General features: G+C 54.8%; 1 protein-coding gene across 1 annotated transcript; it reads left to right on the forward strand.

Moving 5' to 3' along the window:
• The first annotated feature begins 7269 nt into the window (after window positions 1–7269).
• On the forward strand, window positions 7270–13621 carry NAT16 (N-acetyltransferase 16 (putative)). Its single transcript, XM_070460676.1, is given in 10 exon segments — window positions 7270–7361; window positions 8130–8216; window positions 11132–11235; window positions 11323–11552; window positions 12280–12390; window positions 12392–12772; window positions 12880–13244; window positions 13246–13358; window positions 13361–13481; window positions 13483–13621. Coding segments are annotated over 8 exon segments (1560 nt in total). The 5' UTR covers window positions 7270–7361; window positions 8130–8216; window positions 11132–11135.
• Window positions 13622–19486: the final 5865 nt, after the last annotated feature.

The following is a 19486-nucleotide window of genomic DNA, read 5'->3' on the forward strand; positions in this document are numbered from 1 at the left end:
AGTCAGGTAAGTGCCGCCTGCTGATGACTTGCCAGCCTGGCTTCCTTCCTGTCCCATGTGACCAGCCACAGGCAGCCTCCTCCACCACCATCCCCCTTCTAAGGGTGCACCTCTCTCCAGGAAGCCGTCCAAAACTGGGAGGAAGCCATGGGCCATGCTTCTCACCCATTGCTGAGCCTCCCCAGGCAAGCTCTGACCCCAGCCTCTCTAAGGGCACAGGAAATGTCCCCTCACTCCCTTTTCCCTCCTGTGACCTGGCTTTCTAGCCCTCCCGCAGCAGACACCTGTCTTGGGTGAGACTTGGTCTAAGGAGCCACAGCCTGGCATGAAGAAGGGTAGACAGTCACGGTGGCAGGGCCCTGGCACAACTTCCCGCAGGTCCACGGGGAACACAGACCACATCCAGGCAAGGGGCACAGCCCGCTGGACTGAGATACCAGGTAAATCATTTCAAATGGCCTTTCTGTTTAGAACACTTTGGGGCATGATGGATGTGCTCACTGTCTTCTTTAAAAAAATGCATGTTTATTTGTTTATTTGGCTGTGCTGTGTCTTAGTTGCAGCATGTGGATTTCAGCAGTTCTGGCACCAGGCTCTCCAACTGTGACACGTAAGTGCTGCCAGGCCAGAGTTGCAAGTCTCGGGAGTTGTGTGGGCTTTGTTACTCTGCAGCATATGGGACCTTAGATCCCCATCCAGGGATCCGACTTCTGTCCCCTCTATTGCATGGTGGCTTCTTCACGACTAGACCACCGGGGGAGTCCCCAGAATGGCGTTTTGCACATCAGTCCCAGCAGCCGCTGTCCTGTGGGTTCCACATTTGGGACTAAACCCCTCAACTCAACTGTCAGCCTGGCTGGTGATTCAGACCCAGATCCAGGCCCTCACAGGAATCGAGACGAAACAGGACGCGTTTGAGCCCAGGCCTCAGAGGAGGCAGCCTGTTCCTTCTGGTTCCAGCCTCCAGGTCCTGGGTCCTCAAAGAGAAGTGTGCCACGTGGCTGCCCTGATGCTGTGACACTGGTCATTTTGGGGGAGCAGAGATAGGACCGCACTGGATGACATATATTTCCAAGGAGAGACTTGACCAAAAACCTGGGTTTGTGGACCCAGAGTGGTCCATGGACCATCTCAGCACTGATGGGGAAGCCCTAGGGAGAAAGGGCCACTGAGTGGTCAGCACAGAAAGAGCATCCAGCAGCAAGTCCCACAGACCTGGCACCAGCAACTGACCGTGACCTTGGCCAAGTCACTTAACTTTCCAAGCCTCAGTTTCCCCCTGGTACCATGGAGCTACTTACTTCAGAGTTGTGGGATCTTTAAACTTTTTACTGAAATATAACACAGTGAAGTCAAAGTGTTAGTCCCTCAGTCATGTCCAACTCTTTGAGACCCCATGGACTGTAGCCCGCCATGCCTCCTCTGTCCATGGAATTCTCCAGGCAAGAACACTGGAGTGGGTATCCATTCTCTTCTCCAGAGGATCTTTCCAACTGAGGGATCAAACCTGGGTCTCCTGCGTTGCATGTGGATTTTTTTTTTTAACCATCTGAGCCATCGTGGAAGCCCCTCACCAGGTCACCTTGTGACCCAAGTCACAAGGACACCAGCTGAGTTTTTCATCAACTGAATTTACACAGGATGGTCCTGGGAAGTGAATGAGATGCACTCAAGCTTCCAGGACAGCGGCTCTGGCGTCTTTGTGTGTGGGGTGAGGAGAACCGTCACCCGCTGGCTCCCCCGTTACACAACCCTTGGATTTCTCTGCTGGGTGCTTGACCACACACCTGGCATGGAGCCAGAAGCAAACATCTGGAAGCCTTTTCAGAGAAAGCAGAGATGGGTCAGCATGGGGAAGGGCTTGGCTGGGGCAGAGCCTTTAGAACTGGTAGAGGAGTTGACCCAGGAGGCTGGAGGAGGTTAGGGGAGATCAGAGCATCTTTACAGCTGTTTGGGAAGCTCCAGCCCCAGATAGAATCCCACTGGGTCAGACTTCAGCCTGTGACTAGCGCCATGCCCACTCAACTGCTGCACATACAGACCCTGAAGTGGGCTTCTCCCCACTTCTTCCACTGGTCCTTTCGCCTGAGCTCTAGCCCCTGTGTGTCCTCCCCAACTGCTTGTCCCTCTGGCCCCCAAAAGCCAACCTCTGTGTGTGTGTGTGTGTGTGTGTGTGTGTGTGAGTCACTCAGTCATGTTCAACTCTTTGTGATGTCAAGAACTGTAGCCTGCCAGGCTCCTCTGTCCAGGGAATTCTCCAGGCAAGAATACTGGAGTGGGTTGCCACTCTCTTCTCCAGGAGATCTTCCTGACCCAGGGATGGAACCTGGTCTCCTGCATTGCAAGCAGATTCTTTACCATCGGAACCATCAGGGAAGCCGAAAAAGCCAACCTATCTACAGGCAAAGCCTAGAGTCTTTGTATCCAATGAGTTCTATATCCTGTACTACCTGCTGCCACCAGACAACATCATTCCCTGGTTCCATGTTGGGGATGCCAGAATCACCTTCACCTCCTTCCTCTCTCTGCACCTTCCAGAAAGCCAGTCACACTTCCTGGCCTCCTGACTTCCTGCTATGTGCTTCTTAGCTCCTTCTCTTACTCCAGGCCCCCATTCCTCCCATGGACTTCCTCTGGGACCACTCTTCAGCGAGCAGAGGTCTTGCCTCTCATCTCCCATCTAACACCTTCTCACGCTGGCAAGATGAGAGATGGCTTTTCTTAAAACACTGCTTTCATCATGTCATTGTTCCCACTCACTGGTGTTGGAGCCTCATTGTTAGAAGGTATGAACTCCTCGGCACAGCATTTGAGACACTCCATACACAGAGCCCAACCCAGACACACAAAAGTATTGTCTGCGTGTGTCTAGGGTTGCATCCACTGAGAGGTGGTCTTTGTGCAAATTAGAAAAGGAATTTTCCTGGTTGGGCAATAACAAACATTTGCTATTTTCGAGCATTTCTTTGGGGAAATGCATGTGCCAGGTGCACGGAGAGAAGATGGATCACTAGACTTCCTAAAGGATCTATTCTCAGAGCTATTAAGGAGTTTCCCTGCACCATTTCTCCTCCCATGTATTTCAGTAATAACTCCCTGAACTGTGTGAGTTCTCCTCCGATCTGGAAGAGTCCAGTTTATGAATCTAAGCCTTTTTGTTGTTGTACTGTCACTAAGTCATGTCCGACTCTTTGCAACCCCATAGACAGCAGCATGCCAGTCCATGTCCTTCATGTCCTCCATGGAGGATGCCAAGCTCCTCTGTCCTCCACTGTCTCCCAGAGTTTACTCAAATTCATGTCCTTTGAGTCTGTGATGCTATCGAACCATCTATCTCATCCTCTGCCACCCTCTTCTCCTTTTGCCTTCAGTCTCTCCCAGCATCAGGGTCTTTTCCAAAGAGTTGGCTCTTCACATCAGGTAGCCAAAGTATTGGAGCTTCAGCTTCAGCAGCATTCCTTTCAATGAATATTCAGGGTTGATTTCCTGTAGGATTGACTGATGTGATCCTCTTGCCTTGTAAGCACAGCCTCTTGTCAGGACGTCTTCCTTCCCTGCCATTCTTCGTGTAGCCACCAGAGGGAGACCTCTACTCATAAGGCAAATCTGTCGATTTCCTGCTTAAAGCCCTTGGCTGAATGGCCAGTCCCAGTCTACAGGATGGGTGCAACCCAGCATTGCTTGTTCTTGCAAAGCAGGCTGTTTCTCAGCTCTGGACTTAGCTCAGGTTTCCCCTCCCGCAGGAGGGACCCTGCCCTTCTTTGCTGTCTGGAGAGGAATTTTTGAGTTTTAGTTTGCGTCTCACTTCCAGGATATATCCTTTGACCTGCCAACCTGCCAAGCTGGTCCAGGACACTTTCCCCTCTGCATCCACGCCGCACTTCCTGAAGATCCACCACCGTCTTCTATGTCGCTTTAAAACATCAATTTATCAAAAGAGTTGGATAGCTTCAGCGTTAATAAGAACAATAACTGTGTTGATTGCATCACATTTTTGTGTTTTGGTCACTATGTCGTGTCCGACTCTTTGCGACCCCATGGACTGTAGCCCATCAGGCTCCTCTGTCCTTGGGATTTTCCAGGCAAGAATACTGGAATGGGCTTGCCATTTCCTACTCCAGGGGATCTTCCCGAGCCAGGGATCAAACCCATATCTCCTGCATGGGCAGGTAGATTCTTTACCATTAAGCCACCTGGGAAGCCCTAATGCATTACATTAAGCTTGTTTAAAATCCATGAGTTCATAATGGTTCTGAAAGTTAATAATTGATCACCACTGAGGGATGCTGGGGAACCACCACATTATTTCAAAAGTTAACAAATAAAGGGGAAAATTTAAGCATTTACGTGGTCTTTCCATCACAAACTATCTCTGAGAGTAATCATAGTAGAAGACAGCAAGTTTCCTTTAATAGGCGAATTCCAGTTAGGGAAACAAGAAGAAGAAGAAGAAGAAAAACAATGAAAGAACAAGAATATCACTATTTTGCAGCTCCTAACTGTCAAGGCTGTATATTGTCACCCTACTTATTTAACTTATATGCAGAGTACATCATGAAAAACTCTGGGCTGGAAGAAGCACAAGCTGGAATCAAGATTGCCAGGAGAAATATTAATAACCTCAGATAGGCAGATGACACCACCCTTATGGCAGAGAATGAAGAGGAACTAAAAAGCCTCTTGATGAAAGTGAAAGAGGAGAGTGAAAAAGTTGGCTTAAAGCTTAACATTCAGAAAACTAAGATCATGGCATCTTGTCCCATCACCTCATGGGAAATAGATGGGGAGACAGTGGAAACAGTGTCAGACTTCATTTGGGGGGGGGGGGGGCTCCAAAATCACTGTGGTTGGTGATTGCAGCCATGAAATTAAAAGATGCTTACTCCTTGGAAGGAAAGTTATGACCAACCTAGATAGCATATTAAAAAGCAGAGACATTACTTTGCCAACAAAGGTCCATCTGGTCAAGGCTATGGTTTTTCCAGTGGTCATGTATGGATGTGAGAGTTGGACTGTGAAGAAAGCTGAGCACCAAAAAATTGATGCTTTTGAACTGTGGCGTTGGAGAAGACTCTTGAGAGTCCCTTGGACTGCAAGGAGATCCAACTAAAGGAGATCAGTCCTGGGTGTTCATTGGAAGGACTGATGCTGAAGCTGAAACTGCAGTACTTTGGCCACCTCATGTGAAGAGTTGACTCATTGGAAAAGACCCAGATGCTGGGAGGGATTGGGGGCAGGAGAAGAAGGGGGCGACAAAAGGTGAGGTGGCTGGATGGCATCACCAACTCGATGGGCATGAGTTTGAGTAAATTCCGGGAGTTGGTGATGGACAGGGAGGCCTGGCATGCTGTGATTCATGGGGTCGCAAAGAGTCGGACATGACTGAGTGACTGAACTGAACTGAACTGAACTGAACAACTGATTGGATTTAAATCTTGAGCATTCATATCTGAGAAAATTCCAATAATGCAACCATATTTGAGCCTTTTATAGAAGAATCCAGCACCACCTATAGATTGGACAGGAGAGAACTGGAATTTTGGGAAACTTTCCATTCTGATTGGTTGAGAGAACTGGAGGTGGGTGAACGCTGGACCAATCCAAGCATTTCTGATGACAGAGGGGAGGCTTCCAGAGAAAAGCAAGGAATGAGAGTACGATTGCCTCTCCTTTCGGCCACTGGTGACTTTTCCCTCCATCTTTTAGCTTTTTGAGGTCCTTTCCCAAGAATGAACATATTCCACCATAACTGCAGCTTTATGAGATGCCTAGTGTGCTAGCAGTTGCAAAAATCAGAAATGGGGGAGACTTACCTATTGGCCTGCTTGGCTTTGAACTGAAGAGATGACTCTGATCCATTTAACTCTTGGGGTGGCTTTGCTTGCCGGAGTGCGGGAACTCCTTCAAATCCTCCATCTTGTCACATTAGCTCAGCCAGTGGGATCTGATTACTAGGTTGTGGAGCAAACACCTTAGAAAGCGTGAAACTAGAAAGAGGTAGGTGAGAGGCCAGCTTTGGTGGGAAGAGGAAGAATGGGAGCTGGGCAGGAGGTGGGAGGGGGGAGAAGGGACGCTGGCCCAGCCTCTGTAGCACCTTGCAGTTTTTAAAGGACATTCACATCCACCACTTTCCTGGATCCTTGCAGGTAGAACTGCAGGTGTTTTACCTCACTTCATGGGGGTGGGGAGCCCCCCACCAGGAGTTAAGAGTCTGGGCCACTAGCTTATTAGAGTCAGAGGCGACCCTGCAGTCCCTGAGGTTCCGGTCGGTGCGCTGGGCCCTTCCTTCCACCCACCGAGGTCAGCACAGGAGCCCGGCCGTGCGCACAGAGGTCTGTGTTCGTGTACTCGGATGCCCACAAGTGTCCCTGGAAGTCCACAGGTGTACGGCCCCGTGCACTCCTGCTGCCCCGCGGGGGCCGTGCGGCCTGACCGCGGGTGAGATGCCCGCGGCTAGGCAGAGCCGAGCCGGAGATCCACGGGCGGGGGAGGGGCCCGCGAGGCTGCTCGGCGACCCCGGGGCGCGGGGGTCATTTGGCCCAGAGCAGGCCTCGCTCTGCTCCTTTCAGTGTCCCGGTTTCTGCCTTTTGGGGTCTCCTCCCTTCCCAACCGCCTTGGGTTTCCCTTTTCCTCTATCAGTTTCTCCGACCGGGTCCCCAGGGTGTTCGGCTCCGTGTCCCCTTTCTAGCTGCTCTTACTAATCTGGCGGCCAGAGGTCGGAGGGCCAGGCTGACTTTGCTGGGGACCCTGGAGAAGGGGAACAGAGGGGCGGGGGGAACTCCCGGGACCGAACTTTAAGATCCTGCGGGCACTAAGTGATAACTCTGCCAGCCGTTACTCCACTCCACCAAAGCTCAAGACACCTCCCCACCCTCAGTACCGCTCCCCACCAGGGACAACGGGGGTGTCTCATCAGCAGCCCTAGAGGTCACCCAGCTGCGCCCACCTCACCGCCCAGGGAAGCTCCGCTTTCCCCCGCGCTCCGCCACCCTATCTGCCCCGCGCCCCCCCCCAGCCCCCGGCCGCAACAAAGTCCGCTCCAGATCCGCGCCGGGTTTCCTCCGCATCGCTGGGGTCTCCGCCCCTCCGAGCTCCGCCGCCGGGGCCGAGCCGGAGCGTAGCGGCGGGAGCCACTCGCACCGCCCGAATCCCGAAGCACTAGGAGCCCGAGCCCGGGAGCCGCTCAGAGCGGCGGTGCTGACCCCGCCTTCTATCAGAACTCCGAGTCGGGACCGGACGGCGCGGCCGGGTCCCCGCGCCTCGTCGGAATATGACCCTTGGAGCTCGGAGGTGACCCCTCTCTGCGCGGCCGGCCTTGAGCGGCTTCTCAGCATCCCGGCCCTGGCCCTGGCTCGGGAGAGGTAGGGGGGTGCCGCGGGGTCTGGGGGCGGGAGGATGATGTGCTCCTCCCGCGCGGGATGGGGACAGCGGAAGGCCACGCCCCCCCCCCCCCCCCCCCCAAGGAGAAGCAAGCAGCCGCGCCCCCTACGGCCCAATCCCTGCCAGTCCCGGGGATGACAGTAACTTGAGACCCGACTGGGTTCGGGTGCTCAGAGGCGCCTTCCCTTCTTCACCCCATCATCATTTGGCTCCCACCGTTCCCCAGAGTCTGGCAGTGTCCGGGGGGACCCTTGCTAAGTAGACAGCTTCCTTTGGGACCTCCCTGCCTCCTGCTTCCCCAACAGACCGGGACGACCCTCCAGTACAACACCCCCTCTCCATGATTCCGGCCCTCTGGAGCACTCCCTCTCCCCAGCTCCATGATCTTCCTCGTCCCCTGCCTCTGCCCCACTTCGCCTTGTCTCCCTGCCTCTGCCCTCGTCTGTTCTCTTTCAGCCTCTCCTCTGGTTTTCTCTTCCCCTTCCTGGACCCCTTTCCCCACCACACACCCGCGGGAGAAGGGGGTGTGTCACTCTGCTTTCTATTTCTGGTCTCCTTGGGGAGGGGGTGCAAGCTAGGAAGGTTTTTTACTTTTCTTTCTTTTTTTGGCATCTACTGGGCTCTGAATCACCAGGTGTCATGTCTGTGACTCATTATCCGTGCCCCCCCAGATCCTCTCTTGATGGCCTTTGTCTCCTTTGTGCCTCAGTTCTGATCCTTGTCTCTCTCTTCTTTGCTGCTTCTTGTAGCCGCGGTCTCTTTGTCCCTGCCTTGCCTCTCTTCATTTCGTCTTCCAGCTCAGAGAAGCAGCGACCTCGGGGGCATTAATATTTCAGGTGTGTGGGGTGAGGGAGGAGGGGAGAGGGGGGTGGGCTCCCGGCGTGCCCAGGGATGACTACAGTTATCCTCTCACCAGAGTGGATCATTCATATTTATGAGACTGAGAGAATGGATACAAGGATGATAAAGAAAATGCTGCTCCCTTTCCTGGAACCTGGCCCAGGGGGGTGCTTGGACTACATCTCCCATAGTACCCTGGGGCATAGGGCTGCCTCAGCCTCTGCCTCGACACCTAATGGGAGTTATAATTCAAGGAGCCAGGTTGGAGGGTGGGAATGGATCAGAGTGTGTAACAGGGTTGTGAGGGCCAGCTGGTTGTTTTGGCTTGGCCTGGAACCCCTAACGTACTTTGTTCCCAGCACCCACCTCCCCCAGGGCTTAAGGACCTTGGAGCCTTTCCATCTCCTGCAAAGGGAATAGGAGTAGAGAGTGCTGGGGAAGAAAAGATGCAGGGTGAATTGGCAAGCTCCGTCTTCTTTCCTGTGGCCCTGGGAATCCCCTCCCCTTAAACATATCCGTATCTGAGATGTAGACACACTCTTTGGAAACAGTCTCCCCATCTTGAAAGAGAGGGAAAGCAACATCTAGTTGCATGTGTGGCAGTCTTCAAGTTGCTCACATTCTGCCCCCTTTGAGCAACAGTGGAGAACTGTTGGAGTTATCACTGAACTACCAGCTTGTATATTCCAGGGATTCAGGAACTGCTGGTGGGGTTGTCTGGAAATCCAAATGGGAGCCTCAAGCTAACCTACTTATCTCTGGGACCCGTCATTCCTACAGCCTGGCACAAGGAGTCTGATTGAGCTCATTTTTGGCATAGAAATTGCTGACAGTGGAGAGATGGCAGTGGGGGTTCCTCTCGCAAGCTCATCTCTGGTTCTGAGTCAGCTCAGCCCTTAGCACTTGGAACCTTTGCCTCCTGACAAGGACCCAGTCATTCCTATCCTTGCTCTTCAGGCTGGGGTCAGAGATCTCCCCACTGGCCTCAGAGCCAGGAAAATGGAACTTTTCCCCTGGCTTTGCCTAGCTGAATCACCTTAGGAAAGATCTTAACCATCTTGAGCTTCAGTTGATTTCATCTCTATGAAAGGATGGAGCTAGATGGTCCCTGATGGTCCTAGTGACCGCTCTAAGATCCTCTGAGCCTGTGCTTCCCTTCCCCCTCTTATGATACTGGCCTGAGCTATCTGACCTCACCCCAGCTTACGTGGGAGAGCCTTGAGCATCATTAGACTAAAAAAAGAAAAAAAAGGAGATGGAGCCCTTGTTTGAAATTTGCTGGTATAGGAAGCACATTGTGTTTACATAAGCCATGTTTGCGATATGGAAACTAAGCTGAAAGTGAAAGTTGCTCAGTCGTGTCCAACTCTTTGTGACCCCATGGACTATACAGTCCAGGGAATTCTCCAGGCCAGTATACCTGGAGTGGGTAGCTGTTCCCTTTTGCAGGGGATCTTCCCAACCCGGGATTGAACCCAGGTTTCCCGCATTGCAGGCAGATTCTTTACCAGCTGAGCCACCAGGAGATCATCCCTAAGCCACCCCTTGCTGCCCTCACTGGTCCCATCTCCCAAACCTGTCACGTTCTATAAGACTGAGGCAGCCTGTGCCTCAGGGCACTTTGGGAGATATAGTTCAAGCACCCCCCTGGGCCGGGTTCCAGGAAAGGGGACATCATTTTCCTTATCATCCTTGTATTCATTCTCTCAATCTCAATCAAATTAATATCGCCCCCCCACAAAGTAGCAGGCACATGTGTCCCCTGGGATGTTGGTTACTGAGGCTTATGTAGGTTACACAAGGGAACAATTCTACCTGGCTGAAAGAGAGGAGGGGATTTGATTGGTTTATTTTGCTGATCTGGAGAAGAGAGGTGTAGAAATGAGGAGTCATCTGGGCTTCGGCAGGGAGGTTTCTCTTTGGCCCTGTCTCAGAGCAGCAGGGGCAAAGACGAACTGGATGCCAAAGGGTTAGCAGATCCACAGGGTACTGCCCCAAAAAGGAGACTTGGAGGAATGGGAAGAGCAGGGGCAGCCTGAGTGGGACATGAAACAAGGATTACAGGGAGAAATTTCCAAAGAAGAAGAAGAGAAAGAGAAGGGAAGGGACTCCATCTCTAGAGGTGAAGTCAGTGGGGAGAGGGGATAGATAATCTTGGTGGATATTTGTTTGCTGAAGCTCCAACAGAGCTTTTTTCAAAATAATCACCTAGCCCTGGAATGAAGCCAAGTCTCCCTCTGGAAAAGGAGGGAACAGACTCAAAGAGGAAGGAAAGGGTGGTTTTGATCACCCTGAGAGGAACAGCTTGACATTTTCTAATAGAACTGTTCATCTGTCCACTCCTTGGTTTATGTTTGAATATGTGGGGTGGAGGACACTGGGGCAGCAATATGGAGAGACCCGATGTCTACACCCCCATTCTTTGCTCTGAGATGAGCAGTATTGGGAGTCAGAGGCAGTTGAACCCTCTCCTTCCCCACTTTCCGCCAGCTGGGAAAGAGAGCTCTGGGAACCCTTCTGGGGAGAGTGGAGGTGATGGGAATTTCTTCACCTGTCATTCTGCAGAGAGGTGGTGCAGCCCTTGAAGGGGGGTGGAGTCACTCTATCACCACCCCCCGCCCCCAGGAGCCTTCTGTTCTTCATCTCAGTTCTGGGGGTGACCAGGGTGATCAGGGATGAAGGAATTCAAGGGGTCCTGAGTGTGTGAAGAGCATCCCAGAGGGTGGAACAGTGCAAGATTGGGAGCTCTGGGAGCTAGTGGTGGGAGGGGAGTGGCCAGCCCTCTATTCCCAGGGTCTGTGAGAAGAGAAGGGGTGTTTAAGTAGGAAGAGCTTGTGTGGATCGCATGGAGGGGGCCTGCTGTGGAAACAGGGGGCTCTGAACCCTGTGCTGGGTTCTCTCTTTTCTGCAGGATCATGATGCTGGGAGCCAGCTGTGATGGAGCCACCTCAGAGGTTTCTAAGCCTGAAAAAGATGTCGAGCCAGATGCAGAGGTATGCTCAGAGATCCCAGGAGGCCAGGGCCGAGTCCAGTTCCAGATCAGGGCTTGAGGCTGAGTTCAAGCTCCCAGGGCTAGAGACCGAGTCAGGACCTGAGGCCAAGGCCAAGTCCCTGGGTCCAAGCCCAAGTCTGGATCGGGGCCTGAGGCTGAGGCCAGCCCTTTGGACTTCATAGTGGCCACAGAAAGGGAATTTGAGGAGGTGCTGGCCATCTTGGGTGTGTGTGGTGGGGGGTATCTACGGCGACCTGACTACCTTCCCAGCCGCTACCACAGCGGGCTCTAGGATCCCGACCACAGAGCAGTGCCGGCCAAGTGCAACGAACAGGTGAGAGTCGAGGGTTTGGGAAGCAGGTGAAAAGGGGTTTGGGTGCTTGGGTCTTTGGGAGAGGACAAATGGAGCCTCTCCTCGGCCCTGGTCCGGTTGCTGAGGAAATAGACTCGGCTTTTGGAACCAAAGAGCAGGGCGTGTGGATCCAGGGGCCTGCTCAGTGGGGGTGTGTGGGGGATGTGTAGAGAGCTTGGAATGGCCGAGGAACTCAGAGACAGGTAACAGCTTCAGTATTTTAGGATTCTTTTGAGGAGCTTCTGGGGGGATAAGAGCACAGAAAGAGGGGAGCAGTCAAGAGGGAGTAGTCTGGGGATGGGAGCAGCTAGAATGGGGTCCGGACCCCTGAGTAGACTGAACTCTCCCAGCAAGAGAGCCTGTATGCAGAGCTGGCTCAGAGATGGGCTGGGGGCAGGGCTAAGAGGCAGCAGGGCGTGGCAAGCGCCTGGGGGTGGAGCCAATGCGAGGGGGCGTGGCGAACGGGCAGGGACCGATGCTCCCAGGGTCTGGAGCATCTCAAGCGGTGGGAGAGACGCCCGTGAATGATCTTTCTGCAGGCTCTCGAATCCGAGACCCGGACGCTGAGGAGAGCTCCTTGGGCAGGTCACGGGTCTGGCCTGGCGCCCCAGTGGGATGGCGACGGAGTGCGCAGCGTGTGAGAAGAGGCGAGTCCTTTGAACCGAGAGCCCCGTCGGAGAGCAACCCCCACCGCCAGCAATGGCCTCGGTTGCAGATCGCGAGGGAGTCGGTACACGGGATCGACGCCGGGGAGACGGCGCCCCCGGAGCGCCCCGGAGACCGGCTGCTAGAGCACTTCTGTTCGCAGCTGGTAAGACAGCACCCGGGGGATCAAAGTGGCCCGACTCAGCAGGGACGATCAGCTGGGGCCCCGGAAGCTGAAGAAATTCCGCCTAATCACCAAGCAGAACAAAGGAGCTCGGAGGCCAGGCCTCTCCTCAAGGGGCCTCTGGGCTTTGTCCCCTCTCATGCAGTCAGTCACTGCCTTTCTTTCGCTGCCCGCTCTGCCCAGTGGAGGCGCCCATGATCCCTGCCCTGGGAATCCCAGTCCTTACCCAGGCCCTTTTGCCCAGGGGAAATCAAACATCTTCCACTTTCAGTCTTTAAACCCTCAATCCTTACTCTGGGAGGCTGGAGCCCAGGCGCCCAGGCTTCGTGACCTTGCCTCCCCTATATGGATCCCTCCTCGGTCCGGGGACCGAAGCATTCTAATATGAGCCTTTGTCCTTTATCTCCGCCTTCCCCATCCCACCGCGATCAGGGGCCTATCAAGGTCAGCTTCCCCTGCTTCCGCTGTTGAGGCCCACACCCCCAGTTCCCCGACTACTCCACGTCCATCTGCTGTCCTCGGGGATCCAGGTATCCGGAGGCCTTGCCTCTGGTTCCTCCTTGCTCTCACATACCTTACCCCACCCGGCCTCGCACCATCGGCCCTCCCCAGGGACCCAGATGGGAGCCCATGGGTGTGACTGTGGAAGTGAAGAAGCCCAGAGGCGCCAGGCTCTCAGCCCTCCTGCCGCCCAGAGCCGTGCTCGCTCGTGCCCCACGCAGTGCATCCTTTTGGTCCAATTCAACTCGTCGGCGCTGCTCCAGCGTCTTCTCGCAGCCTCCCCGGCAGGCTGGTGGTGACCTGGCACGCCTCCTGTGTCGCCCTCCTTGCAGCGCGACAGGAGGAACCATCCCAGGAGTGGCCACCCTACTGGCCGAGTGAGAGTAACCTGCGCCTCCTGGCGGCCAAGGGCCTGGAGTGGCGCGTGGACAGCCGCGCGCACCCGTGCGGTCTCACGCTGTGCACGCGCCCTTCCGAATCCCGCACCGCGGCGACAGCATGTGGCGCTTCCTCCGCGTCGACGCCTTCAGCGGCGACGGTGCGCAGAGGCAGAGCCAGCTTCTGTAGCATCTGCAGCGCCAGAGCCCATTTCCGCCTCAGCGTCGTGTGCCAACTCTTCCCGGCGCCCCAGCTGTGGTCACAGGTGGCTGACTTCCACCAGGCTGGCTGGGGGCTCGCGCTGGTCAAGGGTTGTACTGAACAGTAGTTGCTGGAGCCCGACAACTAAGGTCTTCTGCAGTCGAGTCGGAGAGGAAAGAAAATGCACTTTAGACCCACCTCCTTCCTCGGATCCCCGCACCCCCCCCCCCCCTCCCCGCCCCAGCCCTGCCCCGACTGTTTTCAAGTTCCGCCCCTTCCCCCTGCTCTTGGTCCTCAGTCTGTTGTTCCGTCGCTCAGTCGTGTCCGATTCTTTGCGACCCCATGGACTGCAGCTCGCCAGGCTTCCCTGTCCATCACCATCTCCCCAAGCTTGCTCACATTCATGTCCATTGAGTCTGTTTTGCCATCCAACCATCACGTCCTCTGTCGTCCCCTTTTCCTCCTACCTTCAATCTGCCCAGAGTCAGGGTCTTTTCCAACGAGTTGGCCCTTTGCATGTGGTGGCCAAAGTACTGGAGCTTCAGCTTCAGCATCAGTCCTTCCAATGAACATTCAGGATTAATTTCCTTTAGGATTGACTGGTTGGATCTCCTTGCAGTCCGCAGGACTCTCAAGAGTCTTCTCCGACACCACAGTTCAAAAGTATCAATTTTTCCTCGGCTCTGATGCCTACACTTACCCGCTGTCTGTTCCTCCCTTCCCTTTTCCCCTTACCTCTGCCATCTGGACTCTAGCGCCCCCAAACGCAGTTGACCACACCCTGATCTGAACCGCCCAGTTTGGGGGAACCACTTACTGCTCTTGTCCACCCATCCCGTTTCCCGGCCAAAGAATGAGTTCCTCACAGTTTCAGAGCCTTGCCCAGTCGGGGCCCCGGCCTAGGAAGGTACTTTGCCCTTTCCGGCTTCTCCCTTCTGCCCCCTCGTGGAGGGAAGCTGGCAGAAGGACGCGCAACGCCCAGCGCCCAGCCGACAGCTCAGCGGCCCAATTCATAGTACGTTTCTTCCTCCCCATCTTCCTCAGGCCCTCAGAGCTTGCCTCGCGCTCCTCCCTCGCCCGGTCTCGGCCTCCTGTGCCTGGACTTCTCTTGGTTCTCCATTTCTCATTTGCCTGCCCGCCCTCCCGCCCCGATTCCCCTTCCCCATGAATCCTTTCTCACCCTGTGTGTGCAATATGGAGAAAGACTCTGTAAAAGGAAATAAATTTGTAATGCTCCACCTCCATCTGGCCCCTGCTTATGCTCCGGTGATGCACCTTTTTAAGGCTGCCTCCCCTGACTGGGGTTTCCCCCAGCTTTGCAGGATTTTGCTGGCTCCCTTCCCTATGCCACCAACCAGGAGCCTTAACTAGGCCTGTGAATCAGAGAGTTCTGGGTGGGGAGTCTGGTATGGCGGATGGCAGGTCCCAGAGCCTGGTGCGAGGCTATCTCGTCCTTCTAACGGGGCTGCCTTCTAGCACAACTGGAACCCTCACCTCCAGATATTCCTGGACACCCCTCCCATCCTCTGTACGCGTTCCGTGGACTTTGACAGTCTTCTATTTAAATGCAAGCAGAAACAGCTGCATTTGCATAGCGCCGTCTCCAACTCGGGATCCTGACGTCTCCCGCAGAGGGAGGACACGGAGGCTCCGAAAGACCCGAGTGACTTCCAAGTGGCTCACAATAGCTGGGAGCCTGGCAGCGACTAGAAGCCAGGTGTCCCCAGACCAGAGCACACGTCAGAACCTCATTGTCCACGGACAATGGACAGTCCTTGTCCAAAGGGAGTCATTGAGAGCGGGCGAGGTGGGGGGCGGGGAGGGTGGGTGGGATGGAATCAAAGACGTGGACAGAGGAGGGCGACAGGGGGTGCGCGGGGGTGGGCCAAGGGGACAGCCTCTGTTCCCCACTTTCCCCAGTTCGGGCTGTGCTGGCCTGCGTTGCTTGGCTGCTTCCTGCGCCTGGCCGAGCTGCCGAGCCTCCCCGCCACTTCAACCGTGGCTGTGTTGCAATAAAACGGGCCCCTTAGCCCACCTTCAGTGTCTGTTTCACTTCTCAGGGAGGAGGGCTGAGATGCATTGTCCTCCCCCACTTCCCCAGCAGCCTGTATTAGAGAGGATCTCTAAGCCCTGTGGCAACGGGGCTAATGACTTCCTGGAGGGGAGCTGGGGAGGGCTGCTGGCCGTGGCGCGCCCCCACCCCCACCCCAGCCAAGCGGCAGAAAGAAGTGATTGCTCAGAACCGAGGCGGGCAGCGGCACGGCGCCTGAACCGGCCCCGGGCCTCGCTTTCCCCGGGACCGGGGACGGGTGTGTGTGTGTTGGGGTAGGGGGCGGTGGAGGGGTGGTCCACTGCAGTTTCAAATTCTTGCTCTTCTAAGCAAGTTCCCCGAGGCATCCGGAACCAGCCTGCCTCATCCCCACGACTCAGGGGTCCAACTCCCAGCTGTCGGCGCTCTCGTGGCCAGCGCGCTCCCCTTCTCCCCGTTCCTGGGTGGGCACCGCACCGGAGGGGCAAGAGGTGGAGGGAGCCTGGGCGCCGCCCCGCGGGAGCCGAGCTCCGGAGCGGCGGGGACTGCGATCCCGAAAAGTACCACGCGGGGGCGCCAGGACCTGCGCGGACGCGGGCGAGGCAGCGCAAGGTGGTTTCCGTCCATGTGAGTGTGTCCATGGGCGTCTTTGTGTGTCTGTGTTTCTGTACATGTGTGTACGAATCAGGGGGTGTCTGGGTGGGATGTATTCGGGGCTACGCGCCTGGCGTACCCCAGAACCAGGCACTTCAAGTGGCTTCTTGATAAGGACGATTCTTGATAGGTTACCATGTATGTGTGCATGGGGAGGTGGGGGACTCTGTATTGTTGCGTGCGCAAGGCATAGCCTGTGAGTCTTGGATTTTTGAAGTTATATTCCTTTAGGGCTTTTACCCCCTCCCATCATCCCGAGTAAAAGAAATCGAGGGCTCTCAACCTGAACCTCCATTCCACTGTCTTGGTTACATCTTCAACATGTGTCTGGTTGACTCTGCTAGACTAGGTGTGACATTGTGTTTGTGTAAGAGGGTGTGCCTCAGGATATCAGTGTAACTGTGAATGACAGTGGTGTGTGTGGCAAGTGGATGTTGGAGAAGTCTGGCTCAGGACTATGGAAATACACAGTCTCCTTTCTCTTGTTAGTTTGTGGCCACCATCTTCATGGTGTGATGGTGGGAAGGTGTGTGTGTGTGTGCCTTCCTTTCTCGGTCTTTCCAGTAGCTGTCTCTCTTTGTCTCTCCTCATCTCTGTCTCTTTTCCTGTCCTGGTGACTCATCTCTGCGGCTTTGCTCTCCCCCGTCTTGCAGGGTCTCCCCTCCCCCACCCAGGAGTGGGTGGGGGTATGAAGTAATAGGACCCTGGGATTAAAAATCAGGGTGAGGACCCCCTTCCTATTATTCATCCTTCCTAGACCCTCCAGTAGCCCCTACCCTTCTTTCAGTCCCCTTCCCAGGACTCCAAACCCTCCTGAACTGGGGTGGGCAGGGGATAAACAGTGATGCATTCTAATGAGGTCATTTCCAGGGGGTTCTTAAGCACCTTCTTTCAATTCAAAGTGAAGACCCCAGCCTCCCTCATAAAGTGCCCCTCCCTGCCGGTCCCCCCCCCCCCCCCATCCATCGCTGACGCATTAAAGGCTGCAGAGGTGAGTCACTGGCTGGGGGGAAGGGAAGAAGACAGGGGAGTGAGCTGCACGGTGGGGAGGGGGACCCAACCCCCTACCCTCTTCTTTCCCAAACCTTCTCAGGGAAAAGACCCAGGGCTCTGTCCCTCTTCCTTGGTTTTCCAAACCTTAAGCTTGGATCTCTACTTGGTTGGACCCCATCTTCTCTTAGCACCCTCCTGGAGAGTATGAGAGATTCAGAAACAAAGACACAGGGATGGATTTGTACAAGTATCTCAGAGCAAACAGGCATCTCCTCCTACTCCCCGTCTCAGCTTTGCCTTTTCCAGCTCTGTCTCTCTTTGCTCCTTCTTTCCTGCTATCTCCCTCCTCTCTCCAATCCCAGGAACCTGTCCCCAGCCCAGCTCTTTTCCAGAAGCCCCTAGAGGCAGTAGGATGTGAAAGGCACCGCACATCTTTGAGAGGTGGGCTGTGTGTGAATGAACTGACCCCGGGCAGGGAACTGGGGTGGAGAGAGGCACAGTCAGACCCAGAGATTCAGAGCCCATGCAGACATCATCTAGATGGTGGAATTACTAACACTGTTGCCCTTGGCATCTACCTCACTGTCCCCTCCCCCCATGCCATAATGACTGAGACTCTTGGGATGTCAATTTCTGAGAAGCTCCCCTGGACTTCTGGGCTGAGTGGAGGAAGAAAGGGTTGAAGAATGAAGGAAAGAGGGAATACGCTTAAAAAAAAAAAAAACAAGGGGAAAAGCTTGAACTTGGGGGCTGCAGAAGAGTGGATAAAATACTGAGACTTTCCTGCACAGAAATTTAGAGATGAAGGTAAATGTGGGGGAGGGGTAGGAAAGATCAAAGGCATGTAGAAGTCACAGAACAACATATATCAACAAGCACGGAAGGATCCAAAGAAATGCACAAAGACACAGGGGTACACACACGTTGTTGACACACCAAGCCAGTTGACGCTTTTCAGACACTAGCAGATGCCCAGAGTGGATGCACTCAGACTCCCAACCACACAGGTATACAGGCACTCAGAGGAATCAGGACCCACAAACACTCTTAGTTACACACAGACACCTGGAAACAGGCAAAAACACAGCCCCACAGATTGAAAGAGAAAATTCACGTATTTGAATTGGAACACTCCCATGCCTATCCATTCTCTATCTGATTAAACACATAATTGGCCTCCCCATTCCCTTTCTTTCCACCCCTGTTTCGTTAATCTCTATACACACAAACACAGTGCATACATATGTACATGCACATACACATGCCCACGGGAACACAGTTTCTCTAGATGCCGTCTCCTTCATCTCACACTTGGTCTCTTAGCCCTGTCAGCCTCTCAGTCTGTCCCCCTTGCCTCCCTCCCTCTTTCCTTCTCTCTTGGCTGGCCTCCCCTCCCCCCACCAGATGTCTGAGCCATCTCTCTCTGATTCATCCTCCTCAGGAAGGTAACGTGACCCCCCCTCCCCATTCCACTGCTCTCAGTAACCAGGCATGGAGGATAAAGGGGAGGTGGGATGAAGAGGAATGAGGGGAACCCATAGGGGTAGGGGGAGGCCCTGGATAGTTTGGGGGGAGGGGGATGAAACCCAGTCTCAGGTCTGCTGCCCCCTCCTCTCCCTCCTTTCTTTGGCATCTTCACAGTCACCTTGGTTCTCCTTTTTTTTTTTTTCTCTTTAGCCTGATCCTTCTACCTGTTCCAGATGCCTGCCTGCCTGCCTCCCTCTCCTGCCCCCATCTCTTCTCTCTCCTCTCTCTCTACTCCTCCCCACCTTTTTCCCCGCAGAGCTGATGGGCTTTCTTCTGGGAAAGTGGAGCCACTGATGGACCCGAGAAGCCACTGCTGGCTGTAGAGGGAAAGCACGTGAGTGTGTGTGTGTGTGTGTGAGAGAGAGGAGAGGAGAGGATGAGGGTCAATACTAGGAAGATGAGGAAGGGGTTGAGAACTGGCTCTGAAAGAGTCTCTGAGCTCCTGGCAGGCAGCCCCAATCCTGGTTTCCAGAGTCTTAGGGCGAGGGTGCCCTGTATGTGCCCACGGGCAGCCGTGTGTCCGCAGTTCTGCTGTGTCTGGCATGTGTCATTCCACTCCCCCTCTCCCTGCCCACACCCCCGCACAGCTCTCTGCCTGCACCGCAGCCCCCTTCGAGCTTCCCTCCCACCCCCTCATTCCTGCAGTGGCTGCTCCCTTTGCCTCCCTCCCCTCTCCCTGCCCCCTCCTCATTTCCGTCCTCCCCGCACCCCCGCCTACGGCTGGTCTCCCTTCACTGGACCCGGCTCGCTGATGGATTCTCTTTGCGCAATCTGTGCGTCATCGCCCCCCACCGTCCCCCCGCCCCAAAC

The sequence above is a fragment of the Odocoileus virginianus genome, chromosome 33, assembly GCF_023699985.2.
Source record: "Odocoileus virginianus isolate 20LAN1187 ecotype Illinois chromosome 33, Ovbor_1.2, whole genome shotgun sequence".
Classification (NCBI taxonomy): Eukaryota; Metazoa; Chordata; class Mammalia; order Artiodactyla; family Cervidae; genus Odocoileus; species Odocoileus virginianus.